The 17,661-nt window shown below is 44.7% G+C and overlaps 1 protein-coding gene across 1 annotated transcript in view; it reads right to left on the minus strand.

Annotated features, from left to right (window-relative positions):
* Positions 1-17,661, minus strand: part of LOC144692759 (interleukin-12 receptor subunit beta-2-like) — a 54,336-nt gene that overhangs the window by 16,505 nt on the left and 20,170 nt on the right. The window contains exons 5-6 of the mRNA XM_078561840.1: positions 8,434-8,565; positions 28-127 (exon numbers count right to left, since the gene is read on the minus strand). Of these exons, the coding sequence (XP_078417966.1) occupies positions 28-127; positions 8,434-8,565 (232 nt within the window). The remainder of the gene's footprint in view (positions 1-27; positions 128-8,433; positions 8,566-17,661) is intronic.

A 17,661-nucleotide genomic window follows, 5' to 3' on the forward strand; every position in this document is an offset into this window, starting at 1 on the left:
TCTGTTTGATCAAAGCAAGTAACTTACCTTCTCCTGACCGACTTTGCAAACGTCAGAGTTAAAAGAAAGGCTGACGGAATGGTTATCCCCATGCTTAGCTGCAGTGGAAGAGCAATGCTGTAATAGTCTAAAAGTTCCAACAATGAAGAAATCAATTCAAAATAAAGAATAGTTCTCATGTTCCATAAATATCATTACTGCATTATAAAAAAATAAATTTAGGTAGAATAAAACTCAACTATCAGAAGATTCATTTTAATGTCATTAAAGATACTAAATGACAACAGCAGGAAATGTTGGAAACACACAGCGGGTCAGTCAGCAACTAAAAAGGAAATAAAAGCAAAATACTGTTGATGCTGGAAATCTGAAATAAAACAAAGTCTTTGAAGAAGAGTCCTGTTCGACTCAAAGCATGAACTCCATTTCTCTCTCCACAGATGCCGCAACACCTGCTGAGTATTTTCAGCACTATCTGTTTTTATTTCTAAAAGAGGAAAACAGCTTAACATATTGAGTGAGAGTCTTCTTCAGAGGTACAACTAAAACATACTACTTTTCTCTTTCAGGTGTTTATCGACTCATTGTGTCTTTCCTTCGCTGTTTGCATTTATTTCTGATTTACTGGTATTTTCATTTTTTAAAAATCTCTCATAACTTAGAATTTCAGTCTGCCAGCTTGGATTTTGTCTGTAGCATTACACTTTCAAAATGTTGGGTTATAGAGAGAGGACTGCAATCCTGTGAACTGATGGTAACTCATCTTGGCTCCTAGTTTTTTTTATTTGCGGTTGCAACCTACCATATCAATGGCCTTTCTGTCATCTTCTGAAGGATTGACAGTTACCATCCTCCATCCTCCTAACACCACACACACAGTTTTTAGACAGATCATATTGGAGGTATCATTGGGAATTCTCTACTATCTTCCATTCTTGGTAAAGAGTAGAGGCAACAAATGCAGGCCAGACTGGTGAGGTTGTAGTGCAGGTTCATGACACCCAGTTGCCAGTAACCCCAAACTCAGGTACATCAGCAAAAGCTCCTACCTGCACTTGCAAAAGGAGCATAAGATTTGCTTTCAAAACAAAGCAGTTACTGGTATGCCAAATGCTGTGGGTGGACAAAGGCCCCCAAGGGAGCAAAAGCATCTGAGCCATTTACCCAATAATATGGAAAATTACACAGTTATGGCATAGTTACAAAACAAATTCTAATCTTGATCATTTTGCTCTCTTCTGGATCAGCAGCAAGGTGATGCAAAAAGTAATAGTGCTGTCAAGCATAACTATTGCCCATTAACCACCTTGTCAATACTCAGTTCAGTTTCTACCAAAACAATTTGGTTCCTGATCTTGTCAAAATCTTAATCGAGACAGGAACAAAAGAGCTGCGAGAAGAAAGGTAAGATTTGCTGCTCTTAACAACAAAGCAACACTCGCTCAGATGGATGCAGTCACAAAAATATTAAAGAGATTGACACTGTTCAAGAATAAATAGTTTGTCTGATTGGTATCCCAGTCTTTGACCCAATATACATTCCCTTCATGCTGATGCACTATGACTGCATTGTGTACTATGCAATAGGGGATACAACAGTAACTTGCCATGTCTGCTTTGATATCATCTCCCAGGCCTGCAACTCCCACCACCAAGAAGATCAAGAACAGTAATGTTAATGGAACACCATCTACTCCAAGTTCCTCTTCGAGTCACACACCACCCTGACTTGTGCATACCACAAAGCCTGTAATGATTCTAGGAGGAGGCCCCCCCCATCATTTTAGGGAAACTAGAATTGGGAATAAATATGACCTGACAAAGTTTATTCAAGAACAAATGCAAAACATTGTTTGCCTGTGTCCCTACATTACCCCCACTGCCACTGAAACCCCATTTCACACCTCTGTCACCTCTAGCCTTGCCATCTCTAACATCTTCCTTGCTGACCTTCTAAACTCCATTCCAAACCATTCAAAATTTCACTGCCCACATGCTGTCACACACTATGACCTGCTTGACCATCATGCTGGTCACCAAGGTGATCCAGAGCAAACACATCAGTAGTAAGTGTTTGGAGCTCGAGGAACTTTGGATCAGAGTTGAGGAACTGGATTCTGAGCTGCAGACATTGCTCCACATCAGGGAGGGGGAAAGTTACCTGGACACTTTTCTCCAGGAGGTGGTCACAGCCCTCAGATCAGGTAATTCAAATTTGTCTGTGATCAGGGACAGGACGGTGTGACTGCAGGTGAAGCAGGTGTGGGGACCCAGGGGGAAGCATTCGAGGAACCTCGGCCCCTGCAACTGTCCAACAGTTACAAGGTTCCTGCAAGTTGTGTGGATGAGAGTGGGGACTGTAGGGAGGATGAGTGAACTGACCACGGCACCGTGGTACAGGGAGCCATTCAAGTAGGGGGAGGAAATGGGAGTGTAGTAGTGGTAGGGGACAGTATAATTAGGGGGATAGATACTGTTCTCTGCAGCCATGAGCATGAATCCTGAAGGCTGTGTTGCCTGTCCAGTGCCAGGGTTAAGGACATCTCCTCAGTGCTGGAGAGGAACTTGGTATTGGAGGGGAGGATCCAATTGTCGCCGTCAACATTGGTACCAACAACATTGATAAGACTAGAAAGGAGGTTCTGCTGAAAGAATTTGAACAGTTAGGAGCTAAATTAAAAAGCAGAACCTTCAAGGTGATAATCTCAGGATTACTACCTGAGCCATGGGCAAACTGGCATAGGAAGTCAAGGAGTTAAATGCATAGCAAAAAGATTGGTGCAGGATGAATGGGCTTCAGTTCACGGGGCACTGGCACCAATACTGGGGTAGAAGGGAACTGTTCCGGTGGGATGGGCTTCACTTGAACCATTCCGGGTCCAGTGTTCTGGCAAATTGAATAACTAGGACTGTAGAGAGGGCTTTAAACTAAATAGAAGGGGGGATGGTTCTGGAGAGAGGTTATGTAGGCTTACAAAACAAAAGGATGTGGCAGCATTGCAGGGCAACTATTTACACCCAGAGTGTGACAGGAAGGGACAGAGTGTACAAACATAAAAAACACAACAGCAAATAGGGTCAAAGGGGGGGAAAATGGTAAAAAGGCAAAATTAATCACCCTTTATTTAAATGTACATAGCATTTGAAACAAAATAAATGAATTAACGGTACAAATAGAGATTAATGGGTATGATCTTATAGCCATTACAGAGACATTGTTACAAGGAGATCAAAGCTGGGAACTAAATATTCAGGGGTATGTGACTTTACGAAAGGACAGGCAGGAAGGAAAGTGTAGTTGGGTATCTTTGTTAGTATGAGATGGAAGTACGATAGCAAGAAATTACCTTGGATCAGAAGATGTAGAATCCATATGGGTGGAGGTAAGAAATAACAAGAGGAAGAAGACACTGGTGGGAGTAGTCTATAGGCCCCCTATCAGTAGCTATACTGTAGGACAGAGAATAAATCAGGAGATAATGAGGGCATGTAAAAAAGGCAGCACATTATTCATGGGTGACTTTAATCTTCATGTAGATTGGGAAAATCAAACTGGCAGAGGTAGCGACGAGCAAGAATTTATAGAGTGTATTTGGGACAGTTTCCTAGAACAATATGTTGTGGATCCAACCAGGATCAGGCTATTTTGGATCTGGTAATGTGTAATGAGGCAGGTTGTAGACCACTGAGACCATTTGCTGGCAATTGGGAAAGATTGTGGCCTGGTGTGTTGTGGAATGGCAGCCCAGCAATCAGGAGGGAGAATTAGGGCCCAGGGCCAGGGTTTGGAGGGTGATTGCGGGAGCGGGGGATGGGGGCTGGGGTAGTGTGGTAGAGTAGAAGGGTGAATAAATCCCTGCAGGAGACTTGAGCTCAGATCTTGGTGAATAGAGTTCGTGATCAGGAGTCATGAGAAACTGTGATCAGTGGAACCAAAAGCAAAGGCTTCCTGGCCCACAAAGAGAGCTTTAAAACGATTTACCTTTGGAGCTCTTGCCTTTATTTCACTGCTGGGTTTCCCAGGCACTCGAAAACCCAACCAACAGCTGTTAAATTTAATTTACGCTCCCAATTACACTGTGGATTTAAATATGACAATGAAATGTCCCAATTTTCCAAGACAGGGCACATGCCGACTTGCATTCCACCACTGGAAAAATGGGGGCAGGTGTGTTTGTGAGGGTTGGACATATGTTCTCCGGTTTTTAATTTTGAACTGCCCACAGACCCTCTCCTGCCTATCATGGAGGGTCAGGGAGGGGGTGGTTAATTTCCAGATCAGGGAGTCCAAGAGACAATATGTTCAATAAGTTTTTTGATAAGACAACAGAGAGTTGATGAAGGTAATGCGATTCACGTGGCGTATATGAAGTTCCAAGAGGCATTTCATAAAGTGCCACATAACAGGCTTATCAGCAAAGTTAAAGCTCATGGAATAAAAGGAACAGTAACTGCATGGATACAAAACTGAATGACAGGAAACAGAGAGTAGTGGTGAATGGTTGTTTTTTGGACTGGAGGGCGGTTCATAGTGGAGTTTGCCAGGGGTCAGTATTAAGATCCCTGCTTTTCTTGATATATATTGATGGCCTAGACTTGGGTGTACTTGGAATACTCTGTCTGGAAATGTGGTAGAGGCAGATTCAATCAAGGCCAACAATACAGAATTAGATAATTACCTCAAGAGAGAAAAAAGTTCCAGGGCCACAAGGAAAAGCTGGGACAATGGGACTAGATGACTTGCTTTTGCTGAGAATGGCATGGACACAAGGGGCTGAATGGCCTCCTCCTGTGTTGTATCCATTCTGTGATTCTACTCTATGATAAAGAAAAGTGATTTTTAAAAATTTTCTCTTGTACTTCACCTTTTTAGACATTTTGAGGAAGTGAAGAGTTGCACTTTATTGTTCTATTTGGTTGCATGACAGATGTTGTGATATTGTATGTATTACTTTCCTGAATCTATCTCATCAGAGATAAAAAAAATTTGTGTTAGCAGCGTCTTATATTTTTGAAAATGAATTATTATATCAGTTGTCATTCTTTAATTATGAAGATATTAGGCAGTTTGGTGTTACTAGAAAAAGACTGTAGATAAAAATGGATCCCTAAGCTTTTCTTTCATGTGAAGGCACTCTAAAACAACCTCAGTATGCAAATTGTGATATTAACAGAGGTCCCTGCACGCATTTGCTTTTGACCACAGACCAGCACAGCACAGGCAGTTCTGTCCTCATCCAATGCACATATTACTGCAAAGTTCACTGGGTTGTTGTCAAGAGCATGAACTGTGATCACCTTACAAGTTTACATGGCTCAGTTCTGCACCAAGCAGTGTATTAACCAAATTATCTTTTTGAGGAGCTAGCAAAATAACCACTTCACTATATTTGATTTATACATTGTACACTTAATAGCCATGATATTGATCAGAAGGCGTTTTGAGCTGATTGGTGGATGGGGTGGTGAGAGTGGAATTGCATGGGGAAAACCCAGAGGCCAACTTAGTGTGTCGAACTTTGCCATCACAACTCAGTTGTACCAATTAAAGCTGACTTCTGGGTTTTGCATCTCCGAACAGTGTTGTGGGCACACCCACATGACACGATCTCAGCTCTAGTTAAGGCACAGTCCACAAATGGAAATTGCAGAATGGGTGGTGAACATGGAACAAGGTCAACACCCAGATTCAATGATGCCTCACTGGAATTATTGCTGGATGCAGTCAGGAGGAGGGATACACTTTTCTCCAGCAATGAGAAGAAGAACCTGCAGCTCTCGCCAAGCTAGTGTGGCTGGAGGCTGAGGAGATGAGTAGCAGGAACGTTGTGCCCAGGTATTAGATGCAATGTTGGAAGTGGTTTAATGGCTTACCCAGGTCAGGAAAAGTCAGCACATTTGCTGATTGAATTATATTCTATGGTTTAAGCCCCCCCACTTCATTCTATCTTACTAAGCATTTTTCATCACATCAATCTCAGTCAACTTGCAGCAGCACCCAGACTTCACTTTCTATGCACTTCATTACCTTCTTATTTATCCATCCATCTTTTACATTCTGCCAAATCTTTTCCAACACATGTCTCATAGTCACCCTCACTGAATGCACTATATCCATTGGATGAATACCTCACCTTCACTCATTTACAAGTCTGTTTTTTTCACCCCTTGTAGAAGAGAATGCAAAACAAAAGGCAGTGGGTGAAGACTGAAAGTGAACTGTCAGAAATAGTCCAGCTTACAGATGCAGAGTAAGGTGCCCTGGAAATAAGTGGTACACTTGCACTGCTCTCATTCTCAGATGGAGGGACAGGAACCTTCAGTTTACTGGAGAAAAGAATTACAGACATCTCTGACATGCATGTAATGACTTCATTTCATCAATGGCTGAACTTTAAGCATGGATTGTCAAAACTGTGTTGCAACACACCACTGTTATTTTGGATACTCTTACTGGTGAGTATTGAGGGGTGCCTCCAGACACCTGAAGCACAGCTTCAACACGTGAATGATTTGATGGGTGACAAACCTCGTGTCATATAGTTCTTATTGAAGTGCTCCTGTGTCTCATTGACAGAATTCCTCACAGATATCATGTGCAAAGTTTCTCCTGTGGCTGCCGTGGCCACAATATGAGCTGGCCCTGAAGTCTGCTTCCTGGAACAAAAAGGCCTGGGATCTTGGTTGGGTGCAGTTTGAAAGCACCGTGGCAGCTCCTAAGGAATCTGCTACAAACTTGCATGAACCTCTTCTTGTGTTTGCATTACAGCTGTGACAAACAAATATCCCTTGTGGTTTATAAAAGCACCAAGGCCAGAATCTTTGGGCTGGCGAGCGGGGCTGGGGCCTACTCGTCGATACACAAAATGACGCGTGGCCACGTCGGGGGTGAGTCCCGACGTCACCGCACGTCATTCAGAGCTTGTGCTTGGCAGGCGCGCAATGGAGTCGGCTGTGCACCCGCCAAACTGTCAAAGGCCTATTAAGGCCATTTAAACAACAATTAAACTAATTAACTGAGCTGCCCGTCCAACCTTAAGGTTGGTGTGTAGGCGAAAGGCCCAGGCATTTATCATGAAGCCTCATCCACGGGCGAGATGAGGTTTCATGAAAGTTTTTAAAGTTTAATAAAAATTTTTAATAAAATTCATTGACATGTCCCAGCTCATGTGACACTGTCACATGAGGGGACATGTCTTAAAATTTTTTTTTTCTTTATTAAAATTTTCAAAAATCAAACTAACCTCTTTGAGGCAGCTCTGTGCCTCAGGGAGATTTCTGCGCTCTTTCGCATGCATGCGTGAAAGAGCGCAGGCCCTGACTCAGCCTCCTCCCCCCGCCCGCACAGGGAGCACACAGTGCTTCCGGGTGCGTGTCACGCTGGGCAGGCCTTAATTGGCCCACCCATGTAAAATGGCGGTGTGCCCGCCTGCGCCCGCTCCCATCCAACCCCCCCGATGGGGAGAAAATTCTCCCCCAAGTCACTTTGTGCAGTCAATAGCACCCTGTACATGTGGGAATCTAACCAGAGAGTTCTATCCTGGTTATTTCCATCAGAAGGGAAGTTTACATAACACCAAGACCTGGCAAACAATCCATCCATTATGCATTTATGTTCAGCTGGCTGTGAGACCCTCGGAATGTCCCCGGAACCATCCTGGAAGGAACCAGAAGCAAACGAATTGAGTGTGGTGGTGACGTTCACAGTCACTGGCAGTGTGTGTATGGCAGGTCTGGCAGGCCTTCTTGAGGCTGCAGATGTCTGTCACCACCTGGTGTGACAACATCAGCCTACAGAAGCAGTGCACTTCTGAGAGGTCAAGGAACTCTGTCTGTAAACCCTGTGATGTGCATAGTGTCTCCTGCAACTTTTGCCCCCTTTTGTGCAATTACTGATCCCACCACAGCACAGCATCACTGCCATGGATAGCGATGGTCTTCCTCTTGTAGTGTGCTGTCAAACACCTAACACCTAACACACCTCTCATCCTGATCTTGACAATTTGAAAATCTCCAAAGTTGAGAAGAAGCTGCATCTACACAAGACGTCTGCCAAATGTTTACTTGAGGGAACTGAGACACCAACTGGAATAAGTAAGGCGATTCAGACGGGGCAACCACAAATTTAAATACACACTGAACTGTGGCTCAATCTGACCCCTGGGAAACCCATGCTGGAGATGCTGGAATTTAAGCCTGTTAAATTCACTTTAAAACACATCATTAATGTCACCAAGGGATGCTGCTTACAGCAATAACTACTCACTGCCTGCACCAATTAAAACCCTGACTTTGGTCAGGAGGTTATTTGCAGCCATCCAAAGGTGCCTCTGTTAAAAAAGTGAGCACGTTGGAGCCAGGTTGAGGACCAAAATCTTATCTCCTCGCCCACCAGTTCTCAGGGGTTAAAAGTTCTTGCAATGAGTTACTTACCTAGTTTGATGGCTGTCTCTGCTCCCTTTGCCCCTTCTCCAGCAGCTGTTGTGGCAGTCATATGTACCATGTAAACTGTGTCAAATTCAAGCGTCAGCCAGTAAGTTCTCACGGTGGCATTTGTGACATTATCTAACAAAATAAAAATAAATCTCTTAATATACAATATAGCACTGTTTGATCAGTGCAAAATACAATTCTATATTCATTGTTTCCAATTAATTCTGATAATGTTTATGCCAAAAAAGCTGCCAAATCTCTTGGAATACTGGAGTAATACTGAATGCTGCAATCATTCCCTCCTCCTCTGGACCTATCTTTTCTTCCTACTCTTGTGTCATCATCACTTTTGTTATGTAATCATTCTTGTCACCCACCCTATCAGAGACATCTTTTTATTCCTTTCCAGCCCCTGTGTCCCAGGCTCTTTTCTTGCTTAAAAGCTGTTGCATTGACCTTAAATGTTGAGGGCAATTTTCACCTCCCCACCACCAAAATATATGTGTTTGAGTGGGGTGGGAAATTAAAGCGTAAAAAATTTCAAACTCAAACCCAACCTATCTCGAATCTGCTGACTTCCAGTTTAAACATAAGAAAATAAAAAATAAGAGCAGGAGTGGACCATCTGGCCCCTTGATCCTGCTCTGTCATTCAATACAATCATGGCTGATCTTCAGCCTCAATTCCCTTTCCTGCCTGCTCCCCGTATTCCTCGATTCCCTGAGTGTGTACAGTATACAAGATGGACTATAATAACTCACTAAGGCTCCTCCAATTGCACTGGAGGGGGTGCAGAGGAGATTCACCAGGATGTTGCCTGGGACGAAGGTGAGGGGCAGGAGGTTTAGGGGGGATGTGAGGAAAAACTTTTTTACCCAGAGGGTGGTGACGGTCTGGAATGCGCTGCCTGGGAGGGTGGTGGAGGCGGGTTGCCTCACATCCTTTAAAAAGTACCTGGATGAGCACTTGGCACGTCATAACATTCAAGGCTATGGGCCAAGTGCTGGTAAATGGGTTTAGGTAGGTAGATCAGGTGTTTCTCACGTGTCAGTGCAGACTCGATGGGCCGAAGAGCCTCTTCTGCAATCTGTGATTCTGTGAATCTGTGATTCTGTGACAGCACCTTCCAAATCCATGACCTCTACCAACCAAAAGGGCAAGGGTAGCAAATGAATGGGAACACCGCTATCTGCAAGTTTCCCTCCAAGCCACATGTTACCCTGACTTGGAACTATATCACCATTCCTTCATTATCGCTTGGTCAAAATCCTGGAGAACTCCCTTTCTAACAGCACCCAAGATATGGACTGCAGCGGTTCAAGATGGCACCTCAATATCACCTTCTCAAGAGCAACTAGGAATGAACAACAAATGCTGGCCCTGCCAGTGACACTCACATCCCATTAAAGAATAAAAGAAGTCCAAAAATCTATCCCAGCCTTAAATTTCCTCAATGATGAAACATCCAAAACCCTCTAAAGGAGACAATTCCAAACATTTACAACCCTCTGAGTGAAGAAATTTCTCTTCATCTCAAGTTCTGAATGATCAACCCTTTATCCTGAGACCGTGCTCCCATGTTCTAGATTCTTCAGCCAAGCAAAACAACCTCACTGTGTCTACTCTGTTAAGCCCCTTCAGTTCAATAAGATCACCTCTCATTAATTTAAATTCCAAAGAGTATAGACTCAAATTACTCAAATTCTCATTATAGGACAATCCTTTCATTCCAGGAACTAATCCAGTGTAGCTTTGCTGCACTGCCTCCAATGCAAGCATATTCTTCCTTAGATACAGAGAATAAAACTGCACACAGTTCTTCAGGTGTGGTCTACCAAAGCCCCTTACAATTGTAACAAGACTTCCTTATTCTTGTACTCCAAACCCCTTGCAATAAAAGTCAGTATGGCATTTACCTTCCTAACTGCTGGAGTACATTTTTGTTAATCATTCATTGAATGTGGGTGTTGCTGACTAGGCCAACATTTATTGTCCTTGAGAAGGTGCTTGTCAGCTGCCTTCTTGAACTGCTGTAGTCTATGTGGTGTAGGTACACCCATAATGTAATTAGGGAGGGAGTTCCAGGATTTTGACTCAGGGACAGTGAAGGAATGGTGATATATTTCCAAGTCAGGATGGTGTGTGGCTTGGAGGGGAACTTGCAGGTGGTGGTGTTCCCATGTATGTGCTGCCCTTGTCCTTCTAGGCAGTAGAAGTCACAGGTTTAGAAGGTGCTGTTGAAGGAGCCTTGGCGAGTTGCTGCAGTGCATCTTGTAGATGATACACACTACTGCCATTGTGTGTTGATGGTGGAGGAAGGGAATGTTGAAGGTGGCGGATGGGGTGTCAATTAAGTGGGCTGCTTTTTCCTGGACGGTGTTGAGCTTCTTGAGTGTTGTTGGAGAAGCACTCATCCAGGAAAGTGGAGAGTATTCCATCACACTCCTGACTTGTGACTTGTAGATGGTGGACAGGCTTTGGGGAGTCAGGAGGTGAGTCACTCACCACATAATTCCCAGGTTCAATTCCTTCCTCACAATTCCTTACACGCTAACTCTCTATGTCCCTTGTATGAGTACACCCAAGTCTCTTTGAGCATCAATATTGAAAAGTTTCCATGCCATTTAAAAAATATTCTGCTTTTCTATTCTTACAACCAAAGTGAATGACGACACACTTTCCCATAGTATACTGCATCTGCCACCTTGTTGCTCACTCACTTAACCTATCCATATCTCTTTGCAGCCTCTTTGTGACCTTCTTACGGCTAATATCACCACCTTTGTATTATCAGCAAATTTAGATACACATTACTCTTGGTCTCTTCTAAGTCATTAATATAGATTGTAAATAGCTGAGGCTCCAGCACTGACCCTCGTGACATTCCACTAGTTACTGCCTGCCAACTTGAAATGCCCTGTTTATCCCTCCATTCTGCTTCCTGTCTAATAATCAGTCCTCCATACATGATTATATATTTCCCTCAACTGCATGAGCCCATATCTTGTATATCAATCTCTTGTGTGGTAACCTTCCCACAAACCCCTCAATCTAATTGGCTGCAGCCAGGAGACAGATCCCATGAATGGTACTCAGGTCCTGCCATTAACTTCAGCAGGAGGCGGTTTCCCAACTACTAAACATCCTCCCCCACTCCCCAACATCCTTTCCTCACAAATATCGGTGTCATTAACACTGTTTTTCTCACTACATAGAGCCTGACTGGCTAAGTGTTTTCAACGTTTTCTGTTTTGACCAGCATCCATGGTATTTTGCTTATTTTTAATTAGAAAGGCATGTTGCCCAACAATACTTCAAAATAAGCGCTGCCTACATTCTCTCCAGAGCTGTATATAGTCACAATCAATTGCTTCATTAGTAGGGTATGCTAGCTATGACCACAAGAGTAGCTAACAATTAAGCCAGGCCTTCAGTGTTAAATCAACAACTGGCAGCCGCACCTCAGCATTCTGAATTAGTTTAAATCATGTCCACAGAAAGTCTCTCACACAAACATTTTCTCTGTTAGTAAACATCATGGCAAAAAACTGTCAAGTATCAGCTTGGGTCAGATGGGAAAATTTGTGATTCAGAAGTCAGGAATATCATAGGTTCAAAACACTCTCTGTGATTTGTACTGGTAATCACATCAGTTCTGCGCTGAAGGAATGTATTGTCAAAGGTGTTACCTTTATTGAAATAATTTAAACATGAATCTGCTTGCCTATTTTGATGAATATACTAAATTCCATTTCACCTGACTGCAATGGTTGTGGGTGCGGCGATGTAAACTGCACATAAATCAGATTCTTGCACACTCAGATTTCCATGTGCAACTCAGGAACAAACCGCTCCCAGAAAAACCTGGCATCACAGCTTCCAGGAGCTAAAGTTTCAGTGCTATGGCTGTCTTAAAGAATAGGTTGGTATTGCCAAGAAAGGTCTTCATCTTTGGAGTTAAAAATTTGATAGTGCCGGTTTTGGGGGGAGGTGGGGAGAATTACCCTGTGCTTGGTTGAGATGATGCAGGCAGCACATAAACTTTTTGCTGTTTGCTCATCAGCAAGATTGTGATGCCATGCATGCACCTGAACATCCTGCTGCATGTACAGACCAGCATCAAACACCATGTTTAGTGGCTGCACATTCAGCAGGGCATTCAGATGTGTGCATGACAAGCACAAGTTACAGCTAGCCTGCAATACTTAAAGGCAGCCTGCACCTCTGAAAGAGGTGGTGCATTCAGGCTGCAACAGTTGGTGGAACTATCAGAGAAGGAGTTAAAGCACCAACAGAGAGAGGCCAGAGAGAGGGCTCCCAAGTTTTTTGATGTGGCATTGAAGGCCATAGTCCAGGAGGCGGAAAGCAGGAGCGAGGTCATGTTCCCACAGGGGGCCAGGAGACCTTCGAGGCACTTACTGTGAATGGAATAGGAGCAGACAGCCACAAGATCAATTGAAGGAGTAACCCAGAGGATTTGGCTGCAGTGTCGGAAAAAGCACAATGACATCACGCGAATGGTCAAGGTCAGTGAAAACATCTTCAGATGCTAACTCCTACCCATCCAACAGGAGGTCTTGTGGCACAGTGGGTAATGTCCCTGCCTCTAAGCCAGAAGCTCTAGGTTCAAGTCCCACCCAGGACTTGATGGCCAAGGAAGGTGTATTCATAATGCAGCCGAACAAGTAGAGTACCAATCTGCAGATTCTTCCAATACACACAAATCGCAGGTGGTAAGAGTGGGAGAGATTTCTGGTCAGCTATATGATGGAAAGAAAGTTGGAGCCCAGACTATAACATTCATGTAAAAATGCATGGTGCCAAAGCAATGCAGACTCCGTGAGTGAACTATAACATACCAATCACAAACCTCAAACACTGATCAAAGCACCCTATGGCTCACCCATCGCAATCTCTTAACAATCAGTACTTGTGCCTAACATTCAGATGCTCAATTCATGAGCTTATCAATGCCTTACACCCACATCTTGCAGCTTCCACCCATTTCCAGCTAGTCAGCTATGACAGGCACATCACTGAAACACACTGAAACACACTCACTGATACTCTTCCCTCTCTCTTGCATGACAAGGTCGCAGATAACAGAAGACAACAACAGGGAGCCAATGGTGGACATGCAGGCCATCATCTGCTGAGCCTCTTGAAGGAAAAGGCGCTGTGAATTATTGGTATGGCAGTGCCTGAGCAACCGGTGTCACTGTGAACATTCAGGATGACAGTATGTTCCTGCCTTATGCACCTCCTCAAATCCCACTTCACCCTCATTCAGCTATCCAGCATGAAGTGTAAGACATATATGGTGTGACCATGGATCTCCTGCTTTTCACCCAATGCCTCCCTACCCTCACCCAACCTTTCCCTTTTGCATTTATGTTTTCAGATATCCAAGAACTGCAGCCTGACCAGCCAGTGCAGCCTCACCGTGAAGGGTGTAAGAAAGGACACATGTCTGATAAAGAATCACTGTCACTTGATCTGACACTCACAGCCACCATCTCAGATACTGGCACTGTACATACTGTAGAGGGTAGTATAGAGATGGGATCAAAAGGTGATGAGTTTCTGCGCACAAGTGGGCTAAACAAGGGCAAGGGGAATGAATAGTGTATATGCTAACTCCCCAGAAGGTGAGGTCGCAGACAGATTCTGCAGTAGAGTATTCAGATGAGGACTTCAATGGGGTGGGGTATAGGCAAAGACTGATGGGCATGCACACTGTGTTGCTTGGTGCCCTGGCAGGTCTGCCACAGAGCCTGCTGTCACTGTCAAGGAGCACGAAGAAGTCAGGTTCCAACCTGGCATAGGGCGCAGCACAGGGCTCGCAGTCTACCCTTTCCAGGGTGGAAGTGGTGTCCAATTCAGTGACAGTACTTGGGGATCCAGCAGTGATTCCGTTTCTGACTGCCGAAGTCCCAACTTCCACTGCAGCACAAGCAGAATGCACGCAATGTGACTGAGATCCTGAGATCTCTGCACATTGCAATGCAAGCTCAGCTCATTGCCGTGCAGACACAGACTGCTACCATCATGGTTGCAGATACCAGAGCTCAATGGGGCAAGCAGCGTGTCATACTAGTACAGTAATCTGTGCCCCATGTGATCACCAGGATTGCTGAGGAGCACCCTATGGGTGTGGCAGCAGCTCTGCGGTACACAAATCTGCTGTCCACTCCCAGGATGATTGCATTCCTCCTTCCACCACTGCCACTCTGCCAGTGCCCTTGCTGTTGCCTGTCAGCCAGCCAGTCCAGACTGTTACCACCCACGCCCAGTTGGTGCAGTCTGAAGCTGGGCCCTTAAGGGCCAGAGCTGCTCAAAGTCACCCTGCAAGGCCAGCTGCAGCCTCCCCCACTGAAAGTCAGCAGCCTTCCACCAACCTTGCTGCAGCCACTGGGGTAGCACTGTGAAGGAACACTACGACAAGCAAAGACACCTGCTAGAGAGGAACTAAGGGGAGGCACAAGAGCAGATAGTTCAGTTTTGTGTGTATTATTTGAAACATTGTTGGATAAAGTTGCTATGAATTGTTTTTTGTGGAGTCTTTTATTTCAGGATTTTGGCCACGAGGATGCGATGATTTTTAAAAAGGGGCGAAGAGTGGCGGAGCCTTCATTTTAAAAAGAGCACGGAGAGCTAGCCAGTCTGAGAACCCACCGGGTTCTGAGAAATATCAAAGTCTCACATCACAGGGAAACAGGGGAGTGATGGGTTGGTGACAATTTTGCTCATTTATTTTTTTTAAAACTCAGGTAATTTATTAGTAATTGTAAGATTTTTATTAGTATTAGTAAACTTTACTACCTATAACTTCACTAGCATGGAGTACAGCTTAACAGAGTGAGAAGCTGGGAGTTTGATGGGTGAAGGAGTTTAGTGAAGAGGGGAAAGTGGTGCTCCTTCCTTTTTCTACCTTTTACAGGCCCCAGTATTTGGTTCTTACTTCAGTACAGGAGATGAAGCTGATTGGTGAGTAACTGGTGAGTTATTCTACTTATTCTACTTCTAATAAATAGTTTGTAAAGTTAAGATATGGCAGGGCAGCTCGGCCAAGTGGAAGATGCATCCTGTGGCATGTGGGAAGTCATGGGTGTACCATGTATCCCAGACAAAAATATCTGCAGGAAGTGTCACCAGCTGCAGAAACTTTAGCTCTGGGTTTCGGAACTCGAGTGGCAGCTGGACTCACTGTGGTGCATCTGCGAGGCAGAGAACTACATGGATAGCATGTTTACAGAGGTGGCCACACCGCAAGTTTTGAGCATGCAGGCAGAGAACGAATATATGTCCACCAGGCAGTCCAAGAGAACCATTCAGGTAGTGCAGGAGTTCTCTGCGTTGATCTAGCTTGCTAACTGGTTATCCATTTTGGATATTGGTGAGGGTGATGGTTCCTCAGAGGACCGCAGCAAGAGCCAAGTCTGTGGCACCATGGGTGACTCAGCTGCACAGGATGGGAGAAAGAAGATTGGAAGAGCAATGGTGATAGGGGATTCGTTAGTTAGGGGAGCAGATAGGCATTTCTGTGGTCGTACACGTGACTGCAGGATGGTATGTTGCCTCCCTGGTGCCAGGGTCAAGGATGTCATAGAGTGGCTGCAGGGCATTCTTCTGGGGGAGGGCGAACTGCCAGAGGTTGTGGTCCACATTGGTACCAACGACATAGATAGGAAGAGGGATGAGGCCCTGGATGCAGGTTTTAGGGAGTTAAGAAAGAAATTAAAAATCAGGGCCTCAAAAGCAGCAATCTCAGGATTACTCCCAGTGCCATGTGCCAGTGAGCATAGGAATAGGAGGACTGAACAATTGAACATGTGGCTGGAGAATTGGTTGGAAGAGAGGGCAACAGATTTCTGAGGCATTGGGATCAGTTCTGGGGCAGGTGGGACCTGTACAAAATGGACGAGTGCACCTTAGTGGGACTGGGACTAACATCTTGCAGGAAGATTTGCTAGAGCTGTTGGGGAGGATTTAAACTAGATTGGCAGGGGGACAGGAACCTGAGGAGGAGTTCAGATTGGAGGGCAGCAAAACTGGTAACAGGAAGTAGAAAGGTGGTAAGTGAAATTCAAAGGCAGATGAAGCAAAGGCAATTAGCAAATAGGATCAGAACGCAGATTAATGTTAAAAGGACAAAGTTAAGGGCACTCTATCTGAATGTACACAGCATTCACAACAAAGTAGATGATTTGAAGGCACAAATAGAAGTAAATGGTATGATTTAATTGCCATTTTGGAGACATAGGGCAGAATTTTTCTGTCGGTGAGCTGGGGGTGGGGCCCGCTCGCCGATGCGAAAATGACGCTGAATGATGTCGGGAGGAACCCCCGACGTCATCCCGGTCCATTTAAATATTCAGGAAGGCGGGCGGACAGCGAAATCAGCTGTGCACCTGCTGACCTGTCAATGGCCAATTGAGGCCATTGACAGGATAGTTAAACCAATTAAAGGCCCTGTCCGTCCAACCTTAAGGCTGGCGGGCAGGCCAGGAGCCCCAGCAGGCTTCTGATAACACATGAAACCTCATCCACCGGTGGGATGAGGTTTCATGTCGGTTTTTTAAAAGTTTAATAAAGTTTCTGTGCATTTTATTAACATGTCCCATCTCACGTGACATTGTCACATGAGGAGGACATGTTAATTATTTTTTTATTTTTCTATTTTTGATGTTTATAAACCTTTCACCGATCTCCCTGAGACAGCACTTAGTCTCAGGGAGCTGTGTGCGCATGCGCGAAAGAGCGCACTCTGACAGTTGGGGAATTTCCCCCCCCCTCCGCACAGGAAGCGCATAGCGTTTCCTGTCGGGTGGCCCGCTGGGCGGGCCTTAATTGGCCTGCCCACTTAAAATGGCGGCGGGGCCCGTTTTGGCGGCAGTGATCGGCTGCCCCCCTGCTGCCGAGCTGGTGGGGCCCACCCGCCCATCAAGGGCAAAATTCTGCCCATGGTTACATGGTGACCAAGACAGAGAACTGAGTATTCAAGGATATTCATCATTTAGGAAAGATAGGCAAAAAGGAAAAGCAGGTGGGGTAGCACTGTTAATAAGGGACAAGATCAGTATATTAATGAGAGAGAATCTTCGCTTGATGGATCAAGATGTAGAATCAGTTTGGATGTAACTAAGAAACATCAAGAAACAGCAAACATTGGCGGGAGTTATTTATAGGCCACGAAATTGTAGTGGCAATGTTGGGTATAAATCAAGA

This window comes from Cetorhinus maximus, chromosome 17, assembly GCF_964194155.1.
Source record: "Cetorhinus maximus chromosome 17, sCetMax3.hap1.1, whole genome shotgun sequence".
Taxonomy (NCBI): Eukaryota; Metazoa; Chordata; class Chondrichthyes; order Lamniformes; family Cetorhinidae; genus Cetorhinus; species Cetorhinus maximus.